Source organism: Bos grunniens, chromosome 10, assembly GCF_055505025.1.
Source record: "Bos grunniens cultivar Pamir isolate PY7600 chromosome 10, Bosgru_T2T1.0, whole genome shotgun sequence".
Classification (NCBI taxonomy): Eukaryota; Metazoa; Chordata; class Mammalia; order Artiodactyla; family Bovidae; genus Bos; species Bos grunniens.
Genome location: NC_141174.1, coordinates 10,601,912 through 10,628,071, shown reverse-complemented (window position 1 = coordinate 10,628,071; position 26,160 = coordinate 10,601,912). Strand labels below are relative to the sequence as shown.

At 44.5% G+C, this 26,160-nt stretch overlaps 1 protein-coding gene across 6 annotated transcripts in view; it reads right to left on the bottom strand.

Annotated features, from left to right (window-relative positions):
- Positions 1–26,160, bottom strand: part of STON2 (stonin 2) — a 184,652-nt gene that overhangs the window by 101,027 nt on the left and 57,465 nt on the right. For 4 of the 6 annotated variants that reach the window (XM_086319352.1, XM_086319354.1, XM_086319350.1 and 1 more), the window contains one exon: positions 1,434–1,628. The exons of 1 other annotated variant lie outside the window; for it this stretch is intronic. In XM_086319352.1, the coding sequence (XP_086175478.1) occupies positions 1,434–1,628 (195 nt within the window). Of the gene's footprint in view, positions 1–1,433; positions 1,629–16,307; positions 16,639–26,160 lie in introns of those variants that run through there. One more of the 6 variants, XM_086319356.1, reaches the window with a different exon arrangement.

Below are 26,160 nucleotides of genomic sequence, written 5' to 3'. Positions count from 1 at the left end.
CTTTATTCTGTGTCAGGCATTGTGTAATTGTTATACATAAACTGTCTCACTTGGAATGAGTAGTAATTTGGCAGAGGTAAGTACTATTCTTATGGCCATTTTTCAGATGGGGAGACTGAGTCCTAAAGCTATTAAGAATCTTGCCTGAGGTCACAACGGCCGAAGGAGGATGCAAACCTGAGCAGTCTGACTCCAGCGTCCGTGTGCTCTTAGCAAATACACTGCATGCCTCCTCCTCCTGGGGAAGGCTGGGCCAGGAGATTGGGAGCAAGGAGAAGCGAAGGGAGCCAAGCACAGCCGCAGCTTCTGACTTCCCATCCACGAGATGGTCCCATCCATGAAATGCTTCCCATGGGGGAGATGGGTGTGTATTCTAGCCGCAGACCAAGACACAGAGCATCAACCAGAACTGAGAAAATGTCAGAGCAAACAAAACACAATAAAGAACTGTGGCTTCTTCAGAAAGAGATCATCATAAACCAGGATTCCTTGCAATATTATCAAATACCAAACCAAATCCTGTCTGAACCCTTTAGTCTGCAAGAGGGATCACTCTCTCCACTTGTGGAAACCCCCAGGAGCACACAGCATGATGGCAAATGTTACCCCAAATTTGAAAACGGATCCAGAGACACATTCCCAAAGGACAGCTTTGAGAAGGAGAAACAAATATTGCCAGACATGCTGGGTAAACTCATCCACAGAGAAACCATTAGTAACTCTATCCCTTTCAAAGGAAGGCAATCCCTGGGGCCAAATGGCCTAAACCCTAAGCACAGGCAACGTCCTTCCAACACTGTTGTAAACCCAAGCCACAATCCAGAGCGTAGGGACAGGCCGGCAACCTCTACCTGCAAAGCCAGCAAGCATCCACCTTACACACCTACCGGAAATGCTATAAATGAGAACATGGGATGTTTCAGACTGATGCACAGCTAGCTCAATATTCAGGCACAAAAGAGTAAACAGACAATGAAATTATCTGCAGCCTAGACACAACGGCTGCAGCCCGATTCTCATTCCGCTTCACATAACGTTGACTTTTTTCTCTGCTTAAATCTAACCTCCCTTTGCAGAACAGGGGAGGTGCGTGGGTGGTGGGATGAAAGCTTCAGCCTTGCGCACATCACACACCGTTCAGTTACCCAAGGAGAAAACAAGCCGACACGGAACTGTGCTTGAACAGAACAGTCAGAAGACAGCCCCTTAAGACAGCATGGCAAATGGTTTCCCAGGTGTGCGAACCTGCCAACCAACCAGCCAGTCTGTGCGCGTGTTTTCCCCAACACAATTCTGAAACACTGAGGGCACTGGCTTTCTCCACTGGATTACTATGCCTCACTTCATTCTGCAAACAAAGCTGGCTGCAGAGATTTGATGAGAGGCAACCAAAAATGCCGTGCAGAGCCCTCTGGCCTGGGGCTCCCTCTTACCTGTCGAGTCGGCCCCGGAAGCCAGGCCACTCTGCTCCCCAGCACTGACGAGCTGCAGGTCTGTGTACGAGGGGCCAAAACTAGGACTGCTGGTGTCTTCAGAATGTGTGGTCCAGCTGCTCTCGGAGGGCAGTGGGCATCTCCCCAGGGAGTTGAAGGAAGGGCAGGTCCAGCAGGGCATGGCCAGTGATGTGGCTGGGGACAGACCGAAAGCATGCAGGGTAAACAGCTGCACTCTGCTCATCTTTAGCGCTTGTCTGACTTTGATGCTGCTCTGATCCTATGACATCTCAACAATCATACAGGGCAAAGAAGGAGAGGGAGTGTCACTCCTGACACAGACAGGGAAAACTAATTGACCGAGACCCCACCAGCGAGTCAGGATCAAAACTGGTGCTATAAGTAAGGTCTCAGCACCCTCAAATAAAAAATTAGCTCTTCAAAGAACATGTGTGATTTTAGGCTCTACTTGTATTTCCTCATCTTCTTTAAAATTTGTCTTGGAGTATAGTTGCTCCACAATGTTGTGTTAGGTTCTGCTACATAGCAAAATGAATCGGCCATGTATCCCCCCTGCTTCTGGATTTCCCTCCCAGTTAGGTCACCGCAGTGCGTTAAGTAGAGTTCCTTGTGCTATCCAGTATGTTCCCCTCAGGTGTCTATTTCACACATTAGGCTTTACTTAGATTTCTAACCTAGGCTGCAGCTTCCTTCAGATCCAAAGTGCACGCAGTTTCACCCTTACCCTTACATTTTCCTCCATTTTTAGTGGCGCGCCAACAATCTCAAGAAAACTCACCAACCTGCACTGCAAAATTAGAGCTAGATTGGGTTAAGGGACAGGAACTTGAATATCTATCTATGTATGCGCCTAGGAATGCGATATGTGTCTGCTTGCCTTGAGTTTGACTGTAACTGGAGTCTGTAGTCTGTTACAAATACAAATTGAGATCTACCAGGGCTGCTGACCTGCTGGACGATGAAAAATACCTTTAATGGGGAAGTGCACAGGATCTGGCTTTATCTCTGTAACACTACACACTGAATTCAGCAAAAACCATTTTGCAGAGTCCCTTTTTTGAGTTTTCTGATGTTCCTAAGTTGTTTTTGCTCAATTGGCCATCACATGGCTTCTCCATGGTGTTTCCTGAGAGGCTTATTGCAAGTTTACTGACAAATACTGAAAGCAAGTGCTGAAAAAACTGAGGACAGGGAAGGAAGACTGAAAAAGAAAGAAACTCAGCTTAATGACTTTGACGTTCATTGACACTGTTGAACGTATCAATGCTTCCTTCCTTTTTATTGCTGAGCAGTCTTTCATGGTGTGGATGTACTACAGGTAGTCCCACCATTCATCGGCCAAAGGACACTTGGGCTGTTTCCAGTCCTTGGCTCTTATAAATAAAGGTGCTATGAACATTCATGTACAGATTTTTGTACAAACATAAGACTCAATTTCACTGGGATAAACACCCAAGAGTACAATTTCTTAGATATATGGTAACTGCGTGTTCGGTTTTATAAGAACCTACCAAACAGTTTTCCAAAGATGCTGGGCCATTTTACATTCCCATCCGCATACATGAACGTCTCCTTATTTTCTTAACAGGGTCTTTGCAGAGCAAAAGTTTTAAAAGTTTTACAAGTCTTTAACCAGCAAGAAAACAATATAGCATCTATAAAAGCAACACAAAATAGGAAGCATCTGTAGTACTAAATTTAACAAAAGAGGGGCAAAGCCCCAGAGGAGATACTTGTAAAGTTAAGAGACCACTGAGAAGACCTACATAGATGGAGAGATTCTATATTCATCGATTGAAAGAACTGAGGATGAAAAGATGTTTGTTGTTCTTATTTTGTTGCTCAGTCGTGTCCAACACTTTGTGATCCGATGGACTCCAGCCCGCCAGGCTCCTCTGTCCATGGAGTTTTCCAGGCAAGAATATTGGAATGGGTTTCCACTTCTTTCTCCAAGGGATCTTCTCCACCCAGGGATTGAATCTGTGTCTCCTACATTGGCAGGTGGATTCTTTACCACTGAGCCACCAGGGAAGCCCTTGTAAAAGATGTTAATTCTCCCTAAATTGGATTATAGAATTTTGCACTCTCAATCAAAATCCTAGCATGGCTTTTCTCCCCTCCTAGTAAGCAGAATCACATGATTTAGATATGAATGAAATCAAAATTTTAATAATACAAATTCATTGTAAATACACATTAAAATAAATAAAGTGATAGAAATAACATAGAAAAAATGCTACTATAAGAAAAAAATTAAATTAGACTCCGACTTCACACTATATAGAAAAATCAATTCTAAATGGGCTGAATGTCAAAGTGTGAAAGCCTACATAAGATGTTCTTTAGAAGGCATATATTGGGTTGGCCAAAAAGATCTATTACAGCTTATGGAAAAATCCAGCGGATGTTTTGGCCAGCCAAACAGCTTAATGTGGTCATGATTTCAGAGGTAGTAAAAGATTTTCTTTACCGAGACCAAGAAAACACCAAGCATAAAAGAAAAATAAACAAATTTCATAGCATTAAAATTAAGTACTTCTTTTTACTAAAAGTCACATAGCACCCCACTCCAGTACTCTTGCTTGGAAAATCCCATGGATGGAGGAGCCTGGTAGGCTGCAGCCCATGCGGTCGCTAAGAGTCGGACATGACTGAGCGACTTCACTTTCACTTTTCACTTTCATGCATTGGAGAAGGAAATGGCAACCCACTCCAGTGTTCTTGCCTGAAGAGTCCCAGTGACAGCGGAGCCTGGTGGGCTGCCGTCTATGGGGTCGCACAGAGTGGGACACGACTGAAGTGACTTAGCAGCAGCAGCAGCAGCAGCAGCACCATAATGAGTAAAGGGGACTTCCCCAAAGACTGAGCAGGTAAAGAATTTGCCTGCAATGCAGGAGACACAGGAGACTCGGGTTTGATCCCTGGGTAAGGAAGATCCCCCGGAGAAGGAAATGGCAACCCACCCCAGTATTCTTGCCTGGGAAATCCCAGGGACAGAGGAACATGGCCGGCGGGCTACAGTCCATGGGGGGTCACAAAACAGTCGAAAACGACTGAGCTACTAAGCACACACGAAGCGTAGAAAGACTCCCCACAGGGCGGGAGATAATATCTGCTGCACATTGTGTCCGCAAGGAACTCCTAGAAATCAGCAAGAAAAAGGGAAATACCATCAAAAAATACTCTCCAATAGGCATTTTATGAAAGGAAAAAACTAAATGGAAAAAAAAGGAAAAAAAAACAAACTCAACCTCATTAGTAATCTAGGAAATGCAGATTAAAACCACATGAGCATTCACTGGTCTTCGCCCTTCCCTTCCTCCCTGTCTCCCTGTGACAAAATTAGTGAAACGTGCCTAACCCGGTATAGTCAGGGCAGTGGAGCCACGGCTGCTTTTCTGTGTGGCTGGTAGGAAAGCAAACTGGAAGCACCGCATAAAACACGTTGCTGTTAAAGTCATCTGATCGATTGGAGGATAAACACACCCTGCAGCACAGCAGTTCTCCTCAGATGTTTTTAAACAAGAGAATCACTTGCACTTGCACGTGTTCACTAGGATAGGAAGGCTCACTGAAAAGGCAAAATGCATGTTCACAGAAACACGTTCATAATTGCTCCAAAGTAGAATAATTCTAATATCCATCACACTGCACAGGTAAATGAACTGCGGAATATTACTAAGATGGAATGGGCTTCCCTGGCGGCTCATTTCAGTTCAGTTCAGTTGCTCAGTTTTGTCCGACTCTTTGCGACCCCATGAATCGCAGCATGCCACGCCTCCCTGTCCGTCACCAACTCCCAGAGTTCACTCAGACTCACGTCCATCGAGTCGGTGATACCATCCAGCCATCTCATCCTCTGTCATCCCCTTCTCCTCCTGCCCCCAACCCCTCCAAGCATCAGAGACTTTTCAATGAGTCAACTCTTTGCATGAGGTGGCCAAAGTACCGGAGTTTCAGCTTTAGCATCATTCCTTGCAAAGAAATCCCAGGGCTGCTCTCCTTCAGAATGGACTGGTTGGATCTCCTTGCAGTCCAAGGGACTCTCAAGAGTCTTCTCCAACACCACAGTTCAAAAGCATCAATTCTTCGGCACTCAGCCTTCTTCACAGTCCAACTCTCACATCCATACATGACCACAGGAAAAACCACAGCCTTGACTAGATGAAACTTTTTTGGCAAAGTAATGTCTCTGCTTTTGAATATGCTATCTAGGTTGATCATAACTTCCCTTCCAAGGAGTAAGCATCTTAATTTCATGGCTGCAGTCACCATCTGCAGTGATTTTGGAGCCCAGAAAAATAAAGTCTGACACTGTTTCCACTGTTTCCCCATCTATTTCCCATGAAGTGATGGGACCCGATGCCATGATCTTCATTTTCTGAATGTTGAGCTTTAAGCCAACTTTTTCACTCTCCACTTGAGGCTTTTGAGTTCCTCTTCACTTTCTGCCATAAGGGTGGTGTCATCTGCATATCTGAGGTTATTGATATTTCTCCCGGCAATCTTGATTCCAGCTTGTGCTTCTTCCAGTCCAGCGTTTCTCATGATGTACTCTGCATAGAAGTTAAATAAGCAGGGTGACAATATACAGCCTTGACGAACTCCTTTTCCTATTTGGAAGCAGTCTGTTGTTCCATGTCCAGTTCTAACTGTTGCTTCCTGACCTGCATACAAATTTCTCAAGAGGCAGATCAGGTGGTCTGGTATTCCTGCCCCAACCAGTAATGCTGAAGAAGCTGAAGGTGAATGGTTCTATGAAGACCTACAAGACCTTTTAGAACTAACACCCAAAAAAGATGTCCTTTTCATTATAGGGGACTGGAATGCAAAAGTAGGAAGTCAAGAAACACCTGGAGTAACAGGCAATTTGGCCTTGGAATATGGAATGAAGCAAGGCAAAAACTAATAGAGTTTTGCCAAGAAAATGCACTGGTCATAACAAACACCCTCTTCCAACAACACAAGAGAAGACTCTATACATGGACATCACCAGATGGTCAACACCGAAATCAGATTGATTATATTCTTTGCAGCCAAAGATGGAGAAGCTCTATACAGTTAGCAAAAACAAGACCAGGAGCTGACTGTGGCTCAGACCATGAACTCCTTATTGCCAAATTCAGACTAAAATTGAAGAAAGTAGGGAAAACCACTAGACCATTCAGGTATGACCTAAATCAAATCCCTTATGATTATACAGTGGAAGTGAGAAATAGATTTAAGGGCCTAGATCTGATAGATAGAGTGCCTGATGAACTATGGAATGAAGCTCGTAACATTTTACAGGAGACAGGGATCAAGACCATCCCCATGGAAAAGAAATGCAAAAAACCAAAATGGCTGTCTGGGGAGGCCTTACAAATAGCTGTGAAAAGAAGAGAAGCGAAAAGCAAAGGAGAAAAGGAAAGATATTCCCATCTGAATGCAGAGTTCCAAAGAATAGCAAGAAGAGATAAGAAAGCCTTCTTCAGCAATCAATGCAAAGAAATAGAGGAAAACAACAGAACGGGAAAGACTAGAGATCTCTTCAAGAAAATTAGAGATACCAAGGGAACATTTCATGCAAAGATGGGCTCGATAAAGGACAGAAATGGTATGGACCTAACAGAAGCAGAAGATATTAAGAAGAGATGGCAAGAATACACAGAAGAACTGTACAAAAAAGATCTTCACGACCCAGATAATCACGATGGTGTGATCACTGACCTAGAGCCAGACATCCTGGAATGTGAAGTCAAGTGGGCCTTAGAAAGCATCACTACGAACAAAGCTAGTGGAGGTGATGGAATTCCAGTTGAGCTATTTCAAACCTGAAAGATGATGCTGTGAAAGTGCTGCACTCGATATGCCAGCAAATTTGGAAAACTCAGCAGTGGCCACAGGACTGGAAAAGGTCAGTTTTCATTCCAATCCCAAAGAAAGGCAATGCCAAAGAATGCTCAAACTACCACACAATTGCACTCATCTCACATGCTAGTAAAGTAATGCTCAAAATTCTCCAAGCCAGGCTTCAGCAATCTGTGAACCATGAACTTCCTGATGTTCAAGCTGGTTTTAGAAAAGGCAGAGGAACCACAGATCAAATTGCCAACATCCGCTGGATCATGGAAAAAGCAAGAGAGTTCCAGAAAAGCATCTATTTCTGCTTTATTGACTATTCCTGGTGGCTCAGCTGGTAAAGAATCCACCATAATGCAGGAGACCCCAGTTCAATTCCTGAGTTGGGAAGATCTGCTGGAGAAGGAATAGGTGACCCACTCCAATATTCTTGGGGTTCCACTATGGCTCAGCTGGTAAAGAATAATGCGGGGGTCCTGGGTTCGATCCCTGGGTTGGGAAGATTCCCTGGAGGAGGCCATGGCAACCCGCTCCAGTATTCTGGCCTGGAGAATTCCATGGACTGTATAGTCCATGGGGTCGCAAAGAGTCGGGCACAACTGAGAGACTTCCACTTTCACTAAGATGGAATACACTGCAATAAACACTATACCCACAGGTAATGAAACGGAAAAACCTCATAAATAAAGTGTAAAAGGAGTCGGCCACAGAATAATACATACAGTATTGTTCCACTTACATAAGGTTCACAAACAGATGAAACGCAATTCTATCATTTGAGATGCATGTGTAGGAAAGCTGTTAGGAAAAGTCGAGCAGTTATCACAAAACCCAGGGAGAGGGTGACAGAGGACAGAGGGAAATGGATGACTAGAAAAAGGATGTCATGATCAGTGGGGAAGCAGAGTGCTTCTGAGCGATGCCAGTGTTCTATTTATTAAACTGGGGGGTGGGCTGTACTATCGTCCTTTGTAATTTAACACACACTTTAAACGTGATCCTTAGTGTTTACTCAGTAGTTAATAAAGCTTATTAAAGCCACATATCAAAAGACTATTCAAGAAAGGAATCTAACTATTCGTATTTTCACATTAGCTCTTCTTTCTTCCTTTATGTAGCTGCACCTGGTCTTCGCCGTGGCACGCGGGATCTTTAGTTGCAGCATCTGAACTTTTAGGTGTGGCATGTGGGGTCTAGTTCCCTGACCAGGGATCAAACCCAGCTCCCCTGCATTGGGAGTGTGGAGCCTTAGCCACTGCACCACTAGGGAAGTCCCCAGATACAGCTTCTTTACATTTGTTAGCTAACACTCTCAAATTTCCCTCGAAAGAAAAACTAAGAATAATAAAGCTGGGAGAAGACTCTTGAGAGTCCCCTGGACTGTAAGGAGATCAAACCAGTCAATCCTAAAAGAAATCAACCCTGAATATTCATTGGAAGGACTGATGCTGAAGCTGCAACTCCAATACTTTGGCCACCTGCTGCAAAGAGCCGACTCATTGGAAAAGAGCCTGATGCTGGGAAAGATTGAAGGCAGGAGGAGAAGACGCAACAGAGGATGAGATGGCTGGATGGCATCACTGACTCAATGGATATGAATTTGAGCAAACTCTGGGAGATGGTGGAGGACAGAGGAGCCTGGCGAGCTGCAGTCCGTGGGGTCGTGAAGAGTCAGCCACGACTGAGTGACTGAAGAACAAAAACCAAAGTAGCTGGGAGAGGTGATGTCTCTACATCCTACCGTCTGTTCTCATTTGATCTCATACATTTTATTTATCGGCTTAGCAAATTTGAATATATCATGGTGTCTAGTTTCTGGATTGAATATCCTCAGGCCACATGATCAGTTGAACAGTGAGAGAAAGTTCTCAGTCTGGAGTTGACTCTTCTCCCAGAGGAAGACCAGACCTCTGACAGCCAGGCCGGTGAGCAGCAGGTTGCTGTCATCATGATGCTTCACATCTGATTTGCAAGGAATACAGAGAAACAAAGACAGAAATCTGCCTTCTCTCCTTTCCTATGAGGTTGTATGTAATGACTCTGGGTCCAGACTGCTTGCTGCACACAGCCCTGTAGCCTGGGACAAGTTACTCAATACATCTGTTCTTCTTTGTTTTCACCTGTAAAATGGAGCAGAAAACAGGGCCCCCCTCATAAACGGATTAGGCCAATACTGATGAAGCACTTGGCAAAATGCTTGGCACAAAGGAAGTACTCCAAAAGGGTGGTTAGTCGCTCAGTCTTGTCTGACTCTGTGCGACCCCATGGACTGTAGCCCACCAGGCTCCTCTGTCCACAGAATTCTCGAGGCAAGAATACTAGAGTGGGTTGCCATTCCCTTCTCCAGGAGATCTTCTGCACCCAGGGATTGAACCCAGGTCTCTCTCATTGCAGGTGGATTCTTTACTGTCTGAGCCACCAGGGAAGCCCCAAACAGCGTTAAGTGGTAGTTGCTACTTCCAGACATAAACTTATATCCAAATTTACTTGAAATCTTAACTGACATCTCTACAAGTTGGAAACTAAGTTCCTCTTCTCCCTTCCACACCAGCTCGCTCTCCCTTTCCGATGTTCAGAAGGACACCTTGATTCTTCTCACCTTTGGCGCCTCACAGCTTCTGTTAATGTTACCTTCAAAGGACACTTGGAATCCAATCACTTCCCACCGTCTCCAAGCTACCACCCCAATCCCAGACCCCATCCTCTCCGCGGTCATCCCAGTGGCTGTCCTTGGTCTCCCCACTTCCACATTTACCCTCCTCCTCAGTCTGTTCTCCACATAAGAGCCCCCCAGTGTGAACAGAATCACCTGTGTGTGCAAGCCTAGGCTGCTCACATCTCACCTCAGGTGCAACCCCTGCCCCCCTCCCCACATACACACAGCTTTCCTCCTCACCCACAGTCAAGGTCCACGTCCTCACTGTGCCCTTAAAAACCTACGCCATCCAAGACCCCACAATTTCCCGACTCGCTGCCTTCTCGAACTTCTCCCCCATTCATTCCACTTGAATCACACAACATGAACATGGCCACCTCCCCAGGGTCCCATCGCTTGTTGCTCCTTCCTCCTAGAAGACTCCTTCCCCAGTTTCTGCAAGGCTCAGGCCTCACTTCCCTCAAGTCTTCATGCCAAAGCTACTGCTCAGAGTAGCTCCTGGACCTTCTGTAAGTTTCACATCCTCTCTCACCCGGCTCCCTTTCTTTGCCTCGTTTTTCTCCTCTTCCCACTGAACACGTTATCTGACACACATTCATCTACTTCTCGATCCAGTTTCTGCTGTGGCTTCCCCCGGCAGAATGGATCAGGCAGGACTTCCTGCTGTATCCCCAGTGCCTTGAATAGTGACTGGCCCAAAGTGGGGGCCCAAAGCTCCATTGGTTGAATAAATAATAGACAAGCTGTCAGGGCTTCCTTGATGGCTCAGCAGGTAAAGAATCTGCCTTGCAATGCAGGAAATGCAGGAGAGGTGGGTTCGATCCCTGGGTGAGGAACATTCCCTGGAGAAGGGAATGGCAACCCACTTCAGTATTTTTGCCTGGGAAATCCCATGGACAGAGGAGCCTGTGGGCTACAGTTCATGGGGTCCAAAAAAGTCAGACATGACTGAACAGGGCACAACAATAAGTTATCAGCTAAAACAATTCATACAGCAAATACTCTTCTCTCTTTTTATCCCCTGGGATCCTGAGCAGACTAAAATTTAAAATACTTATACACACTTTGATGTCATGTGCTTTATTTATACTTTAATGCTTACTCAGTTCAGTTCAGCCGCTTAGTGGTGTCTGACTCTTTGGAACTCCATGGGCTGCAGCGCACCAGGCCTCCCTGTCCATCATCAACTCCCCGAGTTTACCCAAACTCATATCCATTGAGTCAGTGATGCCATCCAACCATCTCATCCTCTGTCGTCCCCTTCTCCTCCTGCCCTCAGTCTTTCCCAGCATCAGGGTCTTTTCCAATGAGTCCGTTCTTCACATCAGGTGGCCAAAGTATTGGAGCTTCAGCTTCAACATCAGTCCTTCCAATGAACACCCAGGACTGATCTCCTTTAGGATGGACTGCTGGTTGGATCTCCAAGGGAATCTCAAGAGTCTTCTCCAACACCACAGTTCAAAAGCATCAGTTCTTCGGTGCTCAGCTTTCTTCATAGTCCAAATCTCACATCCATACATGACTACTGGAAAAACCATAGCCTTGACTAGATGGACCTTTGTTGGCAAAGTAATGTCTCTGCTTTTTAATATGCTGTCTAGGTTGGTCACAGCTTTTTTCTTCCAAGGAGCAAGCATCTTTTAATTTCATGGCTGTAATCACCATCTGCAGTGATTTGGGAGCCCCCCAAAATAAAGTCTGTCACTGTTTATTTGCCATGAAGTTATGGGATCAGATGCCATGTTCTTAGTTTTCTGAAAGTTGAGTCTTAAGCCAGCTTTTAAACTCCCCTCTTTCACTTTCATCAGAGGCTCATTAGTTCCTCTTCGAATTCTGCCATAAGGTGGTGTTATCTGCATATATGAGGTTACTGATATTTCTTCCAGGAATCTTGATTCCAGCTTGTGCTTCATTCAGCCTGGCATTTCACATGATGTAGTCTGCATATAACTTAAATAAGCAGGGTGACAATATACAGCCTTGATGTACTCCTTTTCCTATTTGGAACCAGTCTGTTGTTCCATGTCCAGTTCTAACTGTTGCTTCTTGATCTGCATACAGATTTCTCAGGAGGCAGGTCAGGTGGTCTGGTATTCCCATCTCTTTCAGAATTTTCCACAGTTTATTGTGATCCACACAGTCAAAGGCTTTAGTGTAGTCAATAAAGCAGAAGTAGATGTTTTTCTGGAATTCTCTTGATTTTTCTATGATCCAATGGATGTTGGCAATTTGATCACTGGTTCCTCTGCCTTTCCTAAAACTAGCTTGAAAGTTCATGGTTCACATACTGTTGAAGCCTGGCTTGGAGAATTTTGAGCATTACTTTGCTACCATGTGAGATGAGTGCAATTGTGCGGTAGTTTGAGCATTCTTTGGCATTGCCTTTCTTTGGAATTGGAATGAAGACTCACTTTTCCAGTCCTGTGGCTACTGCTGGGTTTTCCAAATTTGCTGGCATATTGAGTGCAGCACTTTAACAGCATCATCTTTTAGAATTTGAAATAACTCAACTGGAATTCCATCACCTCCACTAGCTTTGTTTGTAGTGATGCTTCCTAAGGCCCATTTGACTTCACATTCCAGGATGTCTGGCTCTAGGTGAATGATCACAATATTGTGGTTATCTGGGTCATGAAGATCTTTTTTGTACAGTTCTTCTGTGTATTCTTGCCACCTCTTCTTAGTATCTTCTGCTTCTGTTAGGTCCATACCATTTTTGTCCTTTATTGTGCCCATGTGTGCATGAAATATTCCCTTGGTATTTCTAATTTTCTTGAAGAGATCTCTAGTCTTTCCCATTCTATTGTTTTCCTCTATTTCTTTGCACTGATCACTGAGGAAGGCTTTCTTATCTCTCCTTGCTATTCTTTGGAACTCTGCATTCAAATGGCTATATCTTTCCTTTTCTCTTTTGCTTTTCATGTCTCTTCTTTCCTCAGCTATTTGTAAGTCCTCGTCAGACAACCATTTTGCCTTTTTGTATTGCTTTTTCTCGTGGATGGTCTTGATCCCTGCCTCCTGTACAACGTCACGAACCTCCACCCATAGTTCTTCAGGCACTCTATCAGATCTAATCCCTTGAATCTGTTTCTCACTTCTATTGTATAATCATAAGGGATTTCATTTAGGTCATACCTGAAAGGTCTAGTGGTTTTCCCTACTTTCTTCAATTTCAGTCTGAATTTGGCAATAAGGAGTTCATGATCTGAGCCACAGTCAGCTCCCAGTCTTGTTTTTGCTGACTGTATGGAGCGTCTCCACCTTTGGCTGCAAAGAATATAATCAATCTGATTTCAGTATTAACCATCTGGTGATGTCCACGTGTAGACTCTTCTCTTGTGTTGTTGGAAGAGGGTGTTTGCTATGACCAGTGTGTTCTCTTAGCAAAATTCTGTTAGCTTTTGCCCTGCTTCATTTTGTACTCCAAGGCCAAATTTGCCAGTTACTCCAGGTATCTCTTGACTTCCTACTTTTGCATTCCAGTCCCCTATAATGAAAAGGGCATCTTTTTTGGGTGTTAGTTCTAGAAGGTCCTATAGGTCTTCATAGAACTGTTAAACTTCAGCTTCTTCAGCATTACTGGTCAGGGCATAGACTTGGATTACCATAATATTGAATGGTTTGCCTTGTAAATGAATAGAGATAATTCTGTTGTCTTTGAGATTATACCCAAGTACTGTATTTCAGACTCTTCTGTTGACTATAAGGGCTACTCCATTTCTTCTAAGGCATTCCTGCCCACAGTAGTAGATATAATGGTCATCTGAGTTAAATTCACCCATTCCAGTCCATTTTAGTTCACTGATTCCTAAAATGTCAATGTTCACCCTTGCCATCTCCTGTTTGACCACTTCCAATTTGCCTTGATTCATGGACCTAACATTCCAGGTTCCTATGCAATATTGCTCTTTACAGCATCGGACTTTAATTCCATCACCAGTCACATCCACAGCTGGGCACTGTTTTTGCTTTGACTCCGTCTCTTCATTCTTTCTGGAGTTATTTCTCCACTTATCTCCAGTAGCATATTGGGCACCTACTGACCTGGGGAGTTCATCTTTCAGTGTCCTATCTTTTTGCCTTTCCATACTGTTCATGGGGTTCTCAAGGCAAGAATACTGAAGTGGTTTGCCATTCCCTTCTCCAGTGGACCACATTCTGTCAGACCTCTCCACCATGACCTGCCCATCTTGGGTGGCCCCACACGGCATGGCTTAGTTTCACTGAATTAGACAAGGCCGTGGTGCATGTGATCAGTTTCTAGAACTGCCATAAGAAGTTACCACAGACTTCACTGCTTAAACAACAGGAATCAGTTTCTCTCACATTGTTCTGGAGGCAAGAAGTCAGCAAAACTGGTTCCTTCTGTGTGCTGGGGGGGAAGACTCTGTTCCAGACCTCTCTCTTCGACTTGTAGATGGTCATCTTCTCTTTGCATCTCTTCAGATGACAAACCCCTCACTTATGTGCATGTCTCCAAATTTCCCCTTTCCATCAAGGCACCTTTATTCCCCTTTCATCTGATATTCCTTGTCCTGGGTTGCGTTCTCTGGAAGCAGCTGCTGAGATGGTATTAAAAGTTTGATATGTGTCTTAGAGAGTAATACCTTCCGGAATGTTTTTTTCTGCTCATCATCCTCTGAGATTTGAAGGCGGCCTGGGCAGAGATGCCAGGTCAGGAGAGCCAAGGTTACCCCTGCTAGAGTCTTCCACTTTCTGCTTCTAGTTAGATGTTCACTAACTAGGGCTAAATGATTTCTCCAATGTTGTAAACACGGTCATCCATGAATACAAAATAGATCTCATTTAACTCTTCATTTGTGGCTTTCACAGCTTGCGATACAAAGCAGTGGCCCCAGGACGGGTTCAGAGAAGCTTTGGCTCACCCCAGAAGGCTTCATGGGAAATAGGCTGCTGGACTGTTAGGTAATCTCAGCTTGGGGAGAAGAGGGACTGTGTCCAACTTTCTTATAATTGCATTCCCAGCACCTAAATATGCTTTGCATGAATGAACTGGTTAATTGATGCATGCTTGGGCAGCTGATTGTGTTCTGTGTCCCAGACTGAGGGTGGATGGGTCACATGGCCCCCTGGGTGAGTTAGCATATTCTCTGGAAGAGGAGAACATCGGGGTTGTAATACAATATGTACATGTTATGCTAGGTGTATATGTAATATGTGTGTATGTGCATGAATGTCAGTGTATATGTTTTATGTATGTATGTAAATGTACATTACTATGTGTATGAGTACATGTTAGCTGCATATGCTATGTCTGTGGATCTATGTGTACGTATGTGGTAGGTGGGTATACATACTGCGTGCACAACAATGGAAAGCAAACAACTAATGATACCAAAGCAAAACAAAAAAATCACTTTCCTGTGATTTACCGAAGACGGCATCGTTCAAGTTCCACCTAACAGCTCATTAGCCACATAAACAGGAGTCCTTCTGCAGTAGATTTCATGTCCACCTTTTACCTTTTCCTTCATTTATCCGATAAATACAAAGAAGGCCGCTACTAAGTTCCATGGACCATGTTCTGGGATAAAGAGTAAATGAGACAAAGTCCCTTTTCTCTAGTGGGGAAGACAGACAGTAAACTCATAAGCACACAGCCTAATTTCAGGGAGAGACATGTAAGGGCCTTCCCTGGTGCTCCAGGGGTTAAGAGTCCGCCTGCCAAGGCAGGGAACATGGGTTTGATCCCTGGTCTGGGAAGTTCCCTCATGCTCTGGGGCAATTAAGCCCGCCTGCCAGGACTACTGCGGCCCGCGCGCCTTGAGCTGGTCTCCGCAGCACGAGGGACCACCGAAAGAGAAGCCCGCAGACGCAACCAGAGAAAGCCCGGCACGACTACAGGGCACGGCCAAGAAAGGAACAAATACAGACTTACAGAAAGCAAACGAGGGCCTCACTTAAAAACAAAGGATGAAGAAGCAGAGAGGGGCTGGGGGGCGGTGGTGCTGAGCAGAGCTCGGAGAGAACTTCGAGAGAGAGCCTCAAAGGCTGAGGGAGCCGGCAGGAGCGGAGAGGCACTCGGGGGAGCAGCGGGAGAGGCGACAACCGGAGCAGAGCGGAGTTCTGTGGGGACGCGCAGGCCCTGAGGGAGGCGGGCTCGGTTAATAAAATTCATTCCGGAGAGCATCCCGGGTCTGAGGTGGAGTCCCGGAAGGTCATGAATTACCTTTACAAGCAGAGAAGAACCATGCAGGGTATTAAAAGAAAGCGAGACCCAGAGCCGAAATACACGCAAGCCTTGCGGGGCGCCTGGCCTCCATAGTCAGCAAAAGGCTGGGATCTTATCCCACCCCCGCCCACCACTCTCCCCCAACAACCTCACAGAAACTAACCGCTGGGCTCCTCTTCTTCAGGACTCTCAGCTGCCTCCTTCTTACATGGCTGACATCATCTCTGGTCCTCCCCCAAACAAGCGGGTCTTTCTCTGGTCAGACAGTTAGCTTCCCTCTGCTCCCCCAGACACAATGGGAAGGCCTCAGTCCAAGCTCTGAGGGAAGACATTTGAAGGACAGGGGAAATAAAGGTTCCGGAAATCAAGGTTTTTTTTTTTTTTTCCATGTTCGAAATTATGCATATCCTGCAGGATCCGCATAATGGGTCCAATTCAGCCTCGTGGCCTTGGCCTTGCCACAAAATCACTGTGTCCCTGGAAGAAGGTCAGTGCACAACACGATGAGTGAACAGGAAGCTTCCTGCAGATAATAGCGCCTTAATTTTTTTTTTTAATTTCGGGGATGAACTTTGCTCTTTCAACTTGGCTGCATGCATTTGCAAATGTATTCTAAGCACACCCACACACTTGAAAATGCACATTGGCCTTGTCTCTGAGACAATCTGTGTAACAATTTTAGGTGACAGCGAAGCTGACATCTACATTCCTCCTGGTGCGTGGTACAATTTAGAAGTCTGAGGAGGTAAAACATTAAGTTAGGAAAATTCTGTGCAACTGGCCCACTTCAGAAACACTACTGCTAAAGCACAACACGGGAATAAAACACACCTGGTGTAGATCCATTTTCAAAAATGTTTCTTTGAGAGAAAAACATAAAGATTCAATTTTGATTTGAACAGATCCATCAGAATCTTTTTTTTAAAAAGCACTTTGGTTCCTCTCATGGTTTAACAGAATATCTTTGCATTTACTTCAGAGTTCAGCAAATGAGTTTTCAGTTGTTTGTTTTTTTTTTTGACATTTTTTACCATGTAATTCAGACTGATCACACAGCATTTTCAAACCGGAACAATATTTCCAAGGTGTGAACAGTATTCCTACGCTAATTTAAGTCCAAAGTGTAAGTGTTCCATGGGTTTCCCTTGTGGCTCACCTGGTGAGGAATCTGGCTGCAATGCGGGAGGCCTGGGTTCGATCCCTGGGTTGGGAAGATCCCCTGGAGAAGGGAAAGGCTACCCACTCCAGTATTCTGGCCTGGAGAATTCCATGGACTGTATAGTCTATGGGATAGCAAAGAGTCAGACACAACTGAGTGACTTTCACTTTACTTTAAAGTGTTCGACGTTCAGTTCAGTTCAGTCACCCCAGTCGGTGTCCGACTCTTTGCAACGCCATGAACTGCACACCAGGCTTCCCTGTCCATCACCAACTCCCAGAGCTTGCTCAAACTCATATCCATTGAGTCGGTGATGCCATCCAAACATCTCATCCTCTGTAGTCCCCTTATCCTCCCACTTTCAGTCTTTCCCAGCAGCAGGGTCTTTTCCAATGAGTCAGTTCTTTCTTTGCCTCAGGTGGCCAAAGTATCGGAGTTTCAGCTTCAACATCAGTCCTTCCAGTGAATATTCAGGGCTGATTTCCTTTAGGATGGACTGGTTGGATTTCCTTGCAGTCCAAGGGACCCACCACAGTCTTCTCCAACACCACAGTTCAAAAGCACCAATTCTTTTGCATTCAGCTTTCTTTATGGTCCAACTCTCACATCCAAACATGACTTCTGGACATTATTTGTTCTAATAAAAAATCTAAAGAGAATATTTTGAAAGTGAAAGAGGAGAGTGAAAAAGTTGGCTTAAAGCTCAACATTAAGAAAACTAAGATCATGGCATCCAGTCCCATCACTTCATGGCAAATAGATGGGGAAACAGTGGAAACAGTGGCTGACTTTATTTTGGGGGGCTCCAAAATCATTGCAGATGGTGACTGCAGCCATGAAATTAAAAGACACTTACTTCCTGGAAGAAAAGTTATGACCAACCTAGACAGCATATTAAAAAGCAGAGACATTACTTTGCTAACAAAGGTCCGTCTAGTCAAGGCTATGGTTTTTCCAGTAGTCATATATGGATGTGAGAGTTGGACTATAAAGAAAGCTGAGCACCGAAGAACTGATGCTTTTGAACTGTGGTGTTGGAGAAGACTCTTGAGATTCCCTTGGAGATCCAACCAGCAGTCCATCCTAAAGGAGATCAGTCCTGGGTGTTCATTGGAAGGACTGATGTTGAAGCTGAAACTCCAATACTTTGGCCACCTGATGCCAAGAGCTGACTCATTGGAAAAGACTCTGATGCTGGGAAAGACTGAGGGCAGGAAGAGAAGGGGACAACAGAGGATGAGATGGTTGGATGGCATCACCGACTCAATGGACATAAGTTTGAGTAAGCTCCGGGAGTTGGTGATAGACAGGGAGGCCTGGCGTGCTGCAGTCCATGGGGTTGCAAAGAGTCAGACACAACTGAGTGACTGAACTGAACTGAACTGAAAGAGAATATTTGGGCTTCCCAGGTGGCCCAGTGGTAAAGAAGTGAAGTGAAAGTCGCTCAGTTGTTTCTGAGTCTTTGCAACCCCATGCATTATACAGTCCATGGAATTCTCTAGGCCAGAATACTGCAGTGGGTAGCCTTTCCCCTCTCCAGGGGATCTTCCCAACCCAGGGACCAAACCCAGGTCTTCTGCATTGCAGGTAGATTCTTTACCAGCTGAGCCACAAGGGACGCCAAAGAATCCCCCTGCAAAGGCAGAAGATGCAGGAGACTCGGGTTCATTGCCTGGGTCAGAAAGATCCCCTGGAAGAGAAAATGATAATCCACTCCAGTGTTCTTGCCTGGATAACCCTGTGAGACAGAGGAGCCTGGTGGGCTACAGTCCATGTGGTCACAAAGAGTAGGACACAACTGAGAACACACTCACACACACACACACACACACACACATGTACACAAAGAGAATATGTATCAACATGGCTTGAGCCAAACTGATCTTAAGTCAGATATGTGAATTTCACATTGGCCTTCACCAAATTTCAGGGGTTTTAACAGAGGAAACAACTTTTCCAAAAGATTCAAGAGGCATGATTTTATATGCCCTTTCATTCCTAACATCATCAGGTCCAGGGAACTGGTGCCCATTCTTTTTCCTGTATATGTGTTTTTAGAAAGGCTCCATATTTTATCTATATTTTTTATCCATATTTTTCTGAAAAAGATCACACAGCCCCTTTTTCCCAGACCAACCATAATGGCACTCCACATTCTGCCCTCGCTGATGTCCAAAGAAAGTCGTCTCCTTGATGGATTTAAGCGTTTCTGGACCTGTTTTCCTTCTAGCTGTTGCTCCTAGTTATTCAGTCACCCTTGGTACGCATCAGTGGTCAGTGAACAATGAATTAAGTGGCCAGGTCACCAGGGTGGGGACACACCACTCTCTGGCTCCTCTGAGTCCCCAGTGCAGCTTCTGGCATTCAAATGCCACAAAAATAAGAGATTTACCACTACTGACAGTCTCTTTGTCCCTTCCTTTCCCTGCCTACAGCCTCCTGCATTTTAATGAAGGCAAATTGCACATTCTCCTGCCAGGCTAAAATCCAATGCCCCCTTGGCTTTATTCTTAGGTGGCACCGCTTAAAAGAGAAATTCTTTTGTGGGGTTTTGGGAGGGTTTTTTTTTTTTTTTTTTTTTTTGGTTTTCATCTCTCAGGAAAACTGTGGAGGTGCTGAGGAGCAGGGACCGAGGGAGAGGAAAGAGTGTCCCAGGGAACATTTCTCTCCCTACAGACTCCCCTGTGATTGCTTCTTTCCCAGCTTCTCTTTGCAAGCCAGGATGTTAAGGTAAGGGACAAGCTGGTGGAGTAAAGCTCCATTTTTTTGCTTCCAGGAATCCAGGCACTCATCAGTTCTCCTCTGTCACCCCCCCGCCCCTCCCCCACCTATTTCTCTGAGGCCAAGATCATCCTTTTTCTTATAAAAGTATATTAGTAGAGAGGTCACATGGGATGAGTCCAAGACACACATTTTTCCATTTTTTCCTGACACAAAGACAGCAGATTGGAAAGTGCTAGGCATTTGCTAGAAGCAAATAGAACAGATGTTAAGGAATAAAATGAGAATAAACTGAGAAACTACAATCACATTATAGGTAAGAGTCAGTTTCCATGGGTGATGCTTATGTGACTGGGAAGAGGGCTGAAGTCAAAAAATCAGTTTCCATGGAAACTTTGTTCTTGTGGAACGTCACACCCTGCCTGCATGCGTGGGGCTGTAAACTTTGGAGGTAAAGCATTGTGGCTACCACAGAACATGCACTTAATAAATGGCCTGCCCTATTAGAGGTGCTCCCCTAGACCAGCTTGACTTACTCAGCCTGCCTCCACATAGAGAGGAGGGGTATAGATGTATACTTATGGACACTTGCTCCTTGGGAGAAAAGCTATGACCAACCTAGACAGCTTATTAAAAAGCAGAGATAGATATCACTTTTCTGACAAAGGTCCATATAATCAAAGCTATGGTTTTTCCAGTAGTCATGTATGGATGTGAGAGTTGGACCATAAAGGAGGCTGAGCGCCTGTTGGGGGCCAGAGTGAGGTACTCCGCCCGTGACAAAGGTCATGAGGAAGGAGGCTCGACATACGCAAAGGCGGGATCGAGCCTCAGGAGTCCCCCTGGAAATCCTCGAGCGTCTACCCCCATAACCAGAGCCTGCCTACTTTACTACTTTGTGCTCTTACCTACACCTCTGACTTTACGGGGGGCTGTCCCCCACCACCTCTTTCGGAGAAGGAGTTAACCTAGAGCTCCAGTCAATAAAAACTCTTGGGTGTGACAAGAGTGTTTTAACCTACAAACTCCTCTGAAGTTTCTCTAGCCTGCCTGACAGGCTCGTCGGGCCACATGTGATTGCTCACAGCCTCCCAACCGTGAGAGGCACGAGATGCTTTAAACCCTCTAAAAACAGGTTCTTTAGAGAAGTTAGAAAACTATAAGTATAGTGGGCTAATTAGAAATTGTGTTGGTGAAGGGTTTTTCATTTGTTGAGCCGATGTTTGTTGCTAAGTCTCCATATCCCCTGCCCTTACACACATTAATGAATATATAGAAGGAATAAGTATTAACCTTTGATATTAATCATGTTAGACCTTAGGCTAAGTAAATTCTTTCCTTAACTAAAACCCACTACACCCTCACCCTGTAGGAATGTAACTTTATTTGGGTGTAACTTTATTTATCTGTTTTGAGAATAATCAGCCCTGGAGAAATAAGTGTCCTGATTGACTGACCACTGTCACAAGGAGGTCGTAAATTGTCAGCAGGCCCCCCTGGCCAGAAGATGATGTAACACCCCTAAGACCTCTGTATACATTTGTCTGAAGCACCTGACTTTAATAAAAGTCAGGACTGCTGTCCCCACGTGACTTTTGTATAACATCTCAGTGTATAAAAACAGACTCTGGAAAATAAAGAATTGGGATCAGTTTCTCGAAATACTGGTCTCCCCATGTCGCTCTCTCTCTCACCCTGGTTGAGTCTCCATCTGGAGCGCGGAACCCACCATGCTTACTAATTATGCCTGGGCTTCTAAGATCCGACCGGGGAGGCCTCAGTGTCTCCTCTCCTTCGGGAGAACGGAAGGACGCCTGCGGCCTATGTAAGTGGTGCAAACTTCTTGTCTTGAAGTTTTATTGGTCTCCCGCGTAAACCAAGCTACTCAGCCTCTTTTCTCCACTGAATTTTCCTACTGAGCTATCCTCATCCTATTACTCTTTATATCTTTGATAAAATATTTAAATAAATAGGTCGCCGACGCCGTCCCCGCTTCGAATACCCTGGATCAGCCGGGGCAGGACCCCGGCAAGCGCCGAAGAATTGATGCTTTTGAATTGTGGTGTTGGAGAAGACTCTTGAGAGTTCTTTGGATTGCAAGGAGATCCAACCAGTCCATCCTAAAGGAGATCAGTCCTGGGTGTTCATTGGAAGGACTGTTCCTGAAGCTGAAGATCCAATATTTTGGCCACCTCATGTGAAGAGCCAACTCCTTAGAAAAGGTGCTGGAAAAGATTGAAGGCAGGAGGAGAAAAGAGGGTACAGGATGAGACAGTTAGATAGGACCACCTATCTGGAGATAATGGAGAGGAGGAGAGAGGAGCCTGGCCTGCTGTGGTCCATGGGGTTGCAAACAGTCAGACATGACTGGGCGATTGAACAACAATGTGGCTGATTCACAATGTTGTACAGCACAAACACAGCCCTGTAAGCAATTATATTCCAATAAATAAAAGAAAAGGCAAGAAAGTTAAACAAGAGATTTTTTTTTTTAAGTTAAAAAAAAAAGAAAGAAAAGTGGAGGGAGGGAAAGAAAGGGGGAAAATATTTTAGAAACTTGGTATTTAAAGTAACCATGGCTGCTGCACCAAAAACCTGGTGTGTTCAAACAGCAGAAAGTTGTTCTCTCATAGTTCCAGAAGCTAGGAGACTGAACTCTGAATCACTGGGCCAAAGTTAAGATGTCAACAGGGCAAGGCTTCCTCCAGAGGCTCGAGGAGAGAATCTGTTCCTTGTGTCTTCCAGCATCTGGTGGCCACTGGCATTCCTTGGCTACAGCCTCCTCACTCCAGTTCTCAGGGCCAGCATCTTCAAATCCCTTTCTGTTCTGCCTTCACACTGCCTTCTCTATGTGAGCAACATCTCCCCCATGTCCCTCTTATTTATGTATGATTATACTGCGGACCCACCCAGATAATCCAACACAATTTCCTTATCTCAAAATCTTTAGCTTAATCCATGAGCAAAAATCCCTTCTACAAATAAGACAAGGTTCACAGGTTCCAGGGCCGAGGACCTGACGGCTTTAGGGCCCACTATTCAGGCTACCACACCAGGAAAACTCAGTATTACCCAACGAACAGAGCCAGCAGCAGCGACTACAAGAAGTCTCGGTCTGTTTCTATCACGGTGAAGATACTTGCTGTAAAACACGGCACCACTGTCGTGTAATGCCTACAGTTAATGTATGTGATGTTGCTGACATAGCACAAGTACCAGAACCTTTTGGATTCAAATTAAAACCTGAGTTGCTCAACAGCCTCCAGGATGGAAGCTGGGGAGATGTCTGCATTATCTGTGTTGAGTGCGGTGAAGCCTCACTTCTCCTGCAAGTACCCTGACCTGAGCTCTACCAACCCCTCACTCTTCCTTACTGTTAAACACAGCTTATGTGAGGAAACCCATGAAGGAGCTAGTCTAGTCGGTGAGGCTAGTTGGGGTAATAGGGATGTACCCAGCAATCCTTTACTTGGTAGGTTCCTTGATGGGCAAGAGAGGGCTCCTGGATTTTTTTTTACTTTTTATTGGAATATACTTGCTTTACAATGTTGTGTTAGTTTCTGCTGTACAGCAAAGTGAATCATCCATACATATATATATCAGTTCAGTTCAGTTGCTCAGTCATGTCTGACTCTTTGTAACCCAATGGACTGCAGCACACCAGGCCTCCCTGTCCATCACCAACTCCCAGAGCCTACTCAAACTCATGTCCATTGAGTTGGTGATGCCATCCAACCATCTCATCCTCTGTCGTCCCCTTCTCTTCCCACCTCAATTTTTCCCAGCATCAGGGTCTTTTCAGGTATGGTAGTGATGGTGGTTTAGTCACTAAGTCGTGCCCAGCTCTTGCGACCTCATGGACTGTAGCCCGCCAGGCTCCTCTGTCCATGGGATTTTCCAGGCAAGAATACTGGAGTGGGTTGCCATTTCATTCTCCAGGGGATCTTCCCAACCCAGGAATCGAACCCAGGTCTCTTGCATTGCAAGCAGGCAGATTCTTTACCAACTGAGCTATGAGGGAAGCCCTCATACATTCCCAGTGTATACACATATCCCCTCTTTTATAGAATTCCTTCCCATTGAGGTCATCACAGAGCACTAAGCAGAGTTTCCTATGCGTAGGCTGTCATTAGCTATCTATTTTATACATAGTAGTATATGTATATGTCAATCCCAATCTCCCAGTCCATTCCACCTCCCCTTCCCCCACTTTGGTATCCATAAACTTGTTCTCTACATCTCTAGTTCTGCTTTGCAAATAAGTTCATCTGCATCATGTTTCTAGATTCCACGTATAAGCAATATTATACATTTGCTTTTCTCTTTCTGACTCACTTCACTCTGTGTGACAGACTCTAGGTCCGTCCATGTCTCTGCAAATGACCCAATGTCATTCCTTTTCGTGGCTGAGTGATGTTCATGGCAGCACTACGTGCAATATAGCCAGGACACAGAACCAGCCTAAATGTCCACCAACAGAGGAATGGATGAAGATGTGGTACATCTATACAAGGGTCCTTGGATTTACTACCATTTTCTTTGCCGCCCTGTGGCTCTGCACAGTCCTCCAGGTACTTGGGTCTCTGAGCTAGAAACACGGGCTGAGGCAGGCCTGATCCTACACGTCCAGCCTCACATCTGCTGGGAAACCAGTTGATAAGACTCTTTCTGCAGAGGAGAGTCCCACCTCCACAGAGCTCAGTTAAATGTTCATCCATGGAAACAGATGGAATTAGTAATGAATGTCTGAGCCAATGTTCTCAGGCCAAAATTATGCTTTCAACACATTTCAAAGTTGTCATTTCTTGATTCGTTCTCTAGTAACATCAATAAATCCCCTGTCCTTAGTACAATGCAAGGCTAGCACAAGGGTGAGGCAAGGGAGGCACTCACTGTGGGTGCAAAATTTAAAAGATAACTTAAATAATTCAGTAATTAAATAATATTTTAAATGCAACATTTAAAAAATATAGACTCAGCCAACCGCAGCCTATAGGCTAGCTATCTATTTCTGTATGCAGAATTTTACTGGAAAAAGAGCTAGGATTAGGGTGGAGTATGGCAGTCATCCAGGTTTTAGTTGGATTTTGTCTTTAGTCTTTAAAATGCTGATATTTTGTTCATTAAGGAATTTTTTTTGCATTGTTTTTTACTTTTTCAAATAATTTTGGCTTTTAAATTTATTTTTTTAATCACAATATTTTCAAGCCTAATTTTTTCAAGATAGCTATTTTTCTTAAGACAACCATTATATCTCGATACAGAGCACAAATATTTTATATATATTTCCCAATTTATCACAGAGAATAGTAAAAAGATGTACTTACAAATCCAGATTCAATAAAATTAGTCTTTACCACTTTGCCAAGGATATTAATGAAATTAACTTTATTTTTTACTATATGTACACAGTAGCCATAAGTTTATTTGCCATTACTTTTATACTATTAATGCAAATGCCAATATAATAAAAAAGGCAAAAAGCATCTTAGACTTCTTATGAAAATATTTTTGATCCTACACATCCCTTGATAGGATCTTAGGAAAACCCAGAGATCTATAGATCACACTTTGAAAACTGCTGACTTAAAGGATAAGGTTTTAATGATTTAAAGTTAAAACCATTAAAGGTCAAAACCATTATCAATAACGAGCTAAGGTCCTCAGTCAGATGGGGGCAACATAATTATGACTAACTCCAAAGTTAGCTTTGCAGAAACAAGCCGAGAAGAGTTAAAGTAAATTGATCCATCTGTCGTATAACCAGTTCTGAGCAATTAGGAAATCTTTAAAGCTCAAGGTATGCACAAGATGTGAAAGAATCTGAATGCTTTGAAAATAATCAGTGATCAAGCCGGCAGGGCCATTTTAGGGCAACCGAGCAGAGAAAACTGCCCACCGCCTTCGTTTCTCGCCTCTGCTGTCTCCTGGGAATGAGGCAGCAAAGGAAACTATCTCAGTAGCAGGAAGATCGAGGCAAATATACCACACAGGGCACCCCTAGGCTGTTCAAAGGTCCTGGAGCCAGTCTGCCTGGTGGGAAACTCTCTTGCCACTTCCTAACATATAACTGTAGGCATATTCCCAAACCACTATCTGTCCCAGTCTCCTCATGGGTATTCAGTTCAGTTTAGTC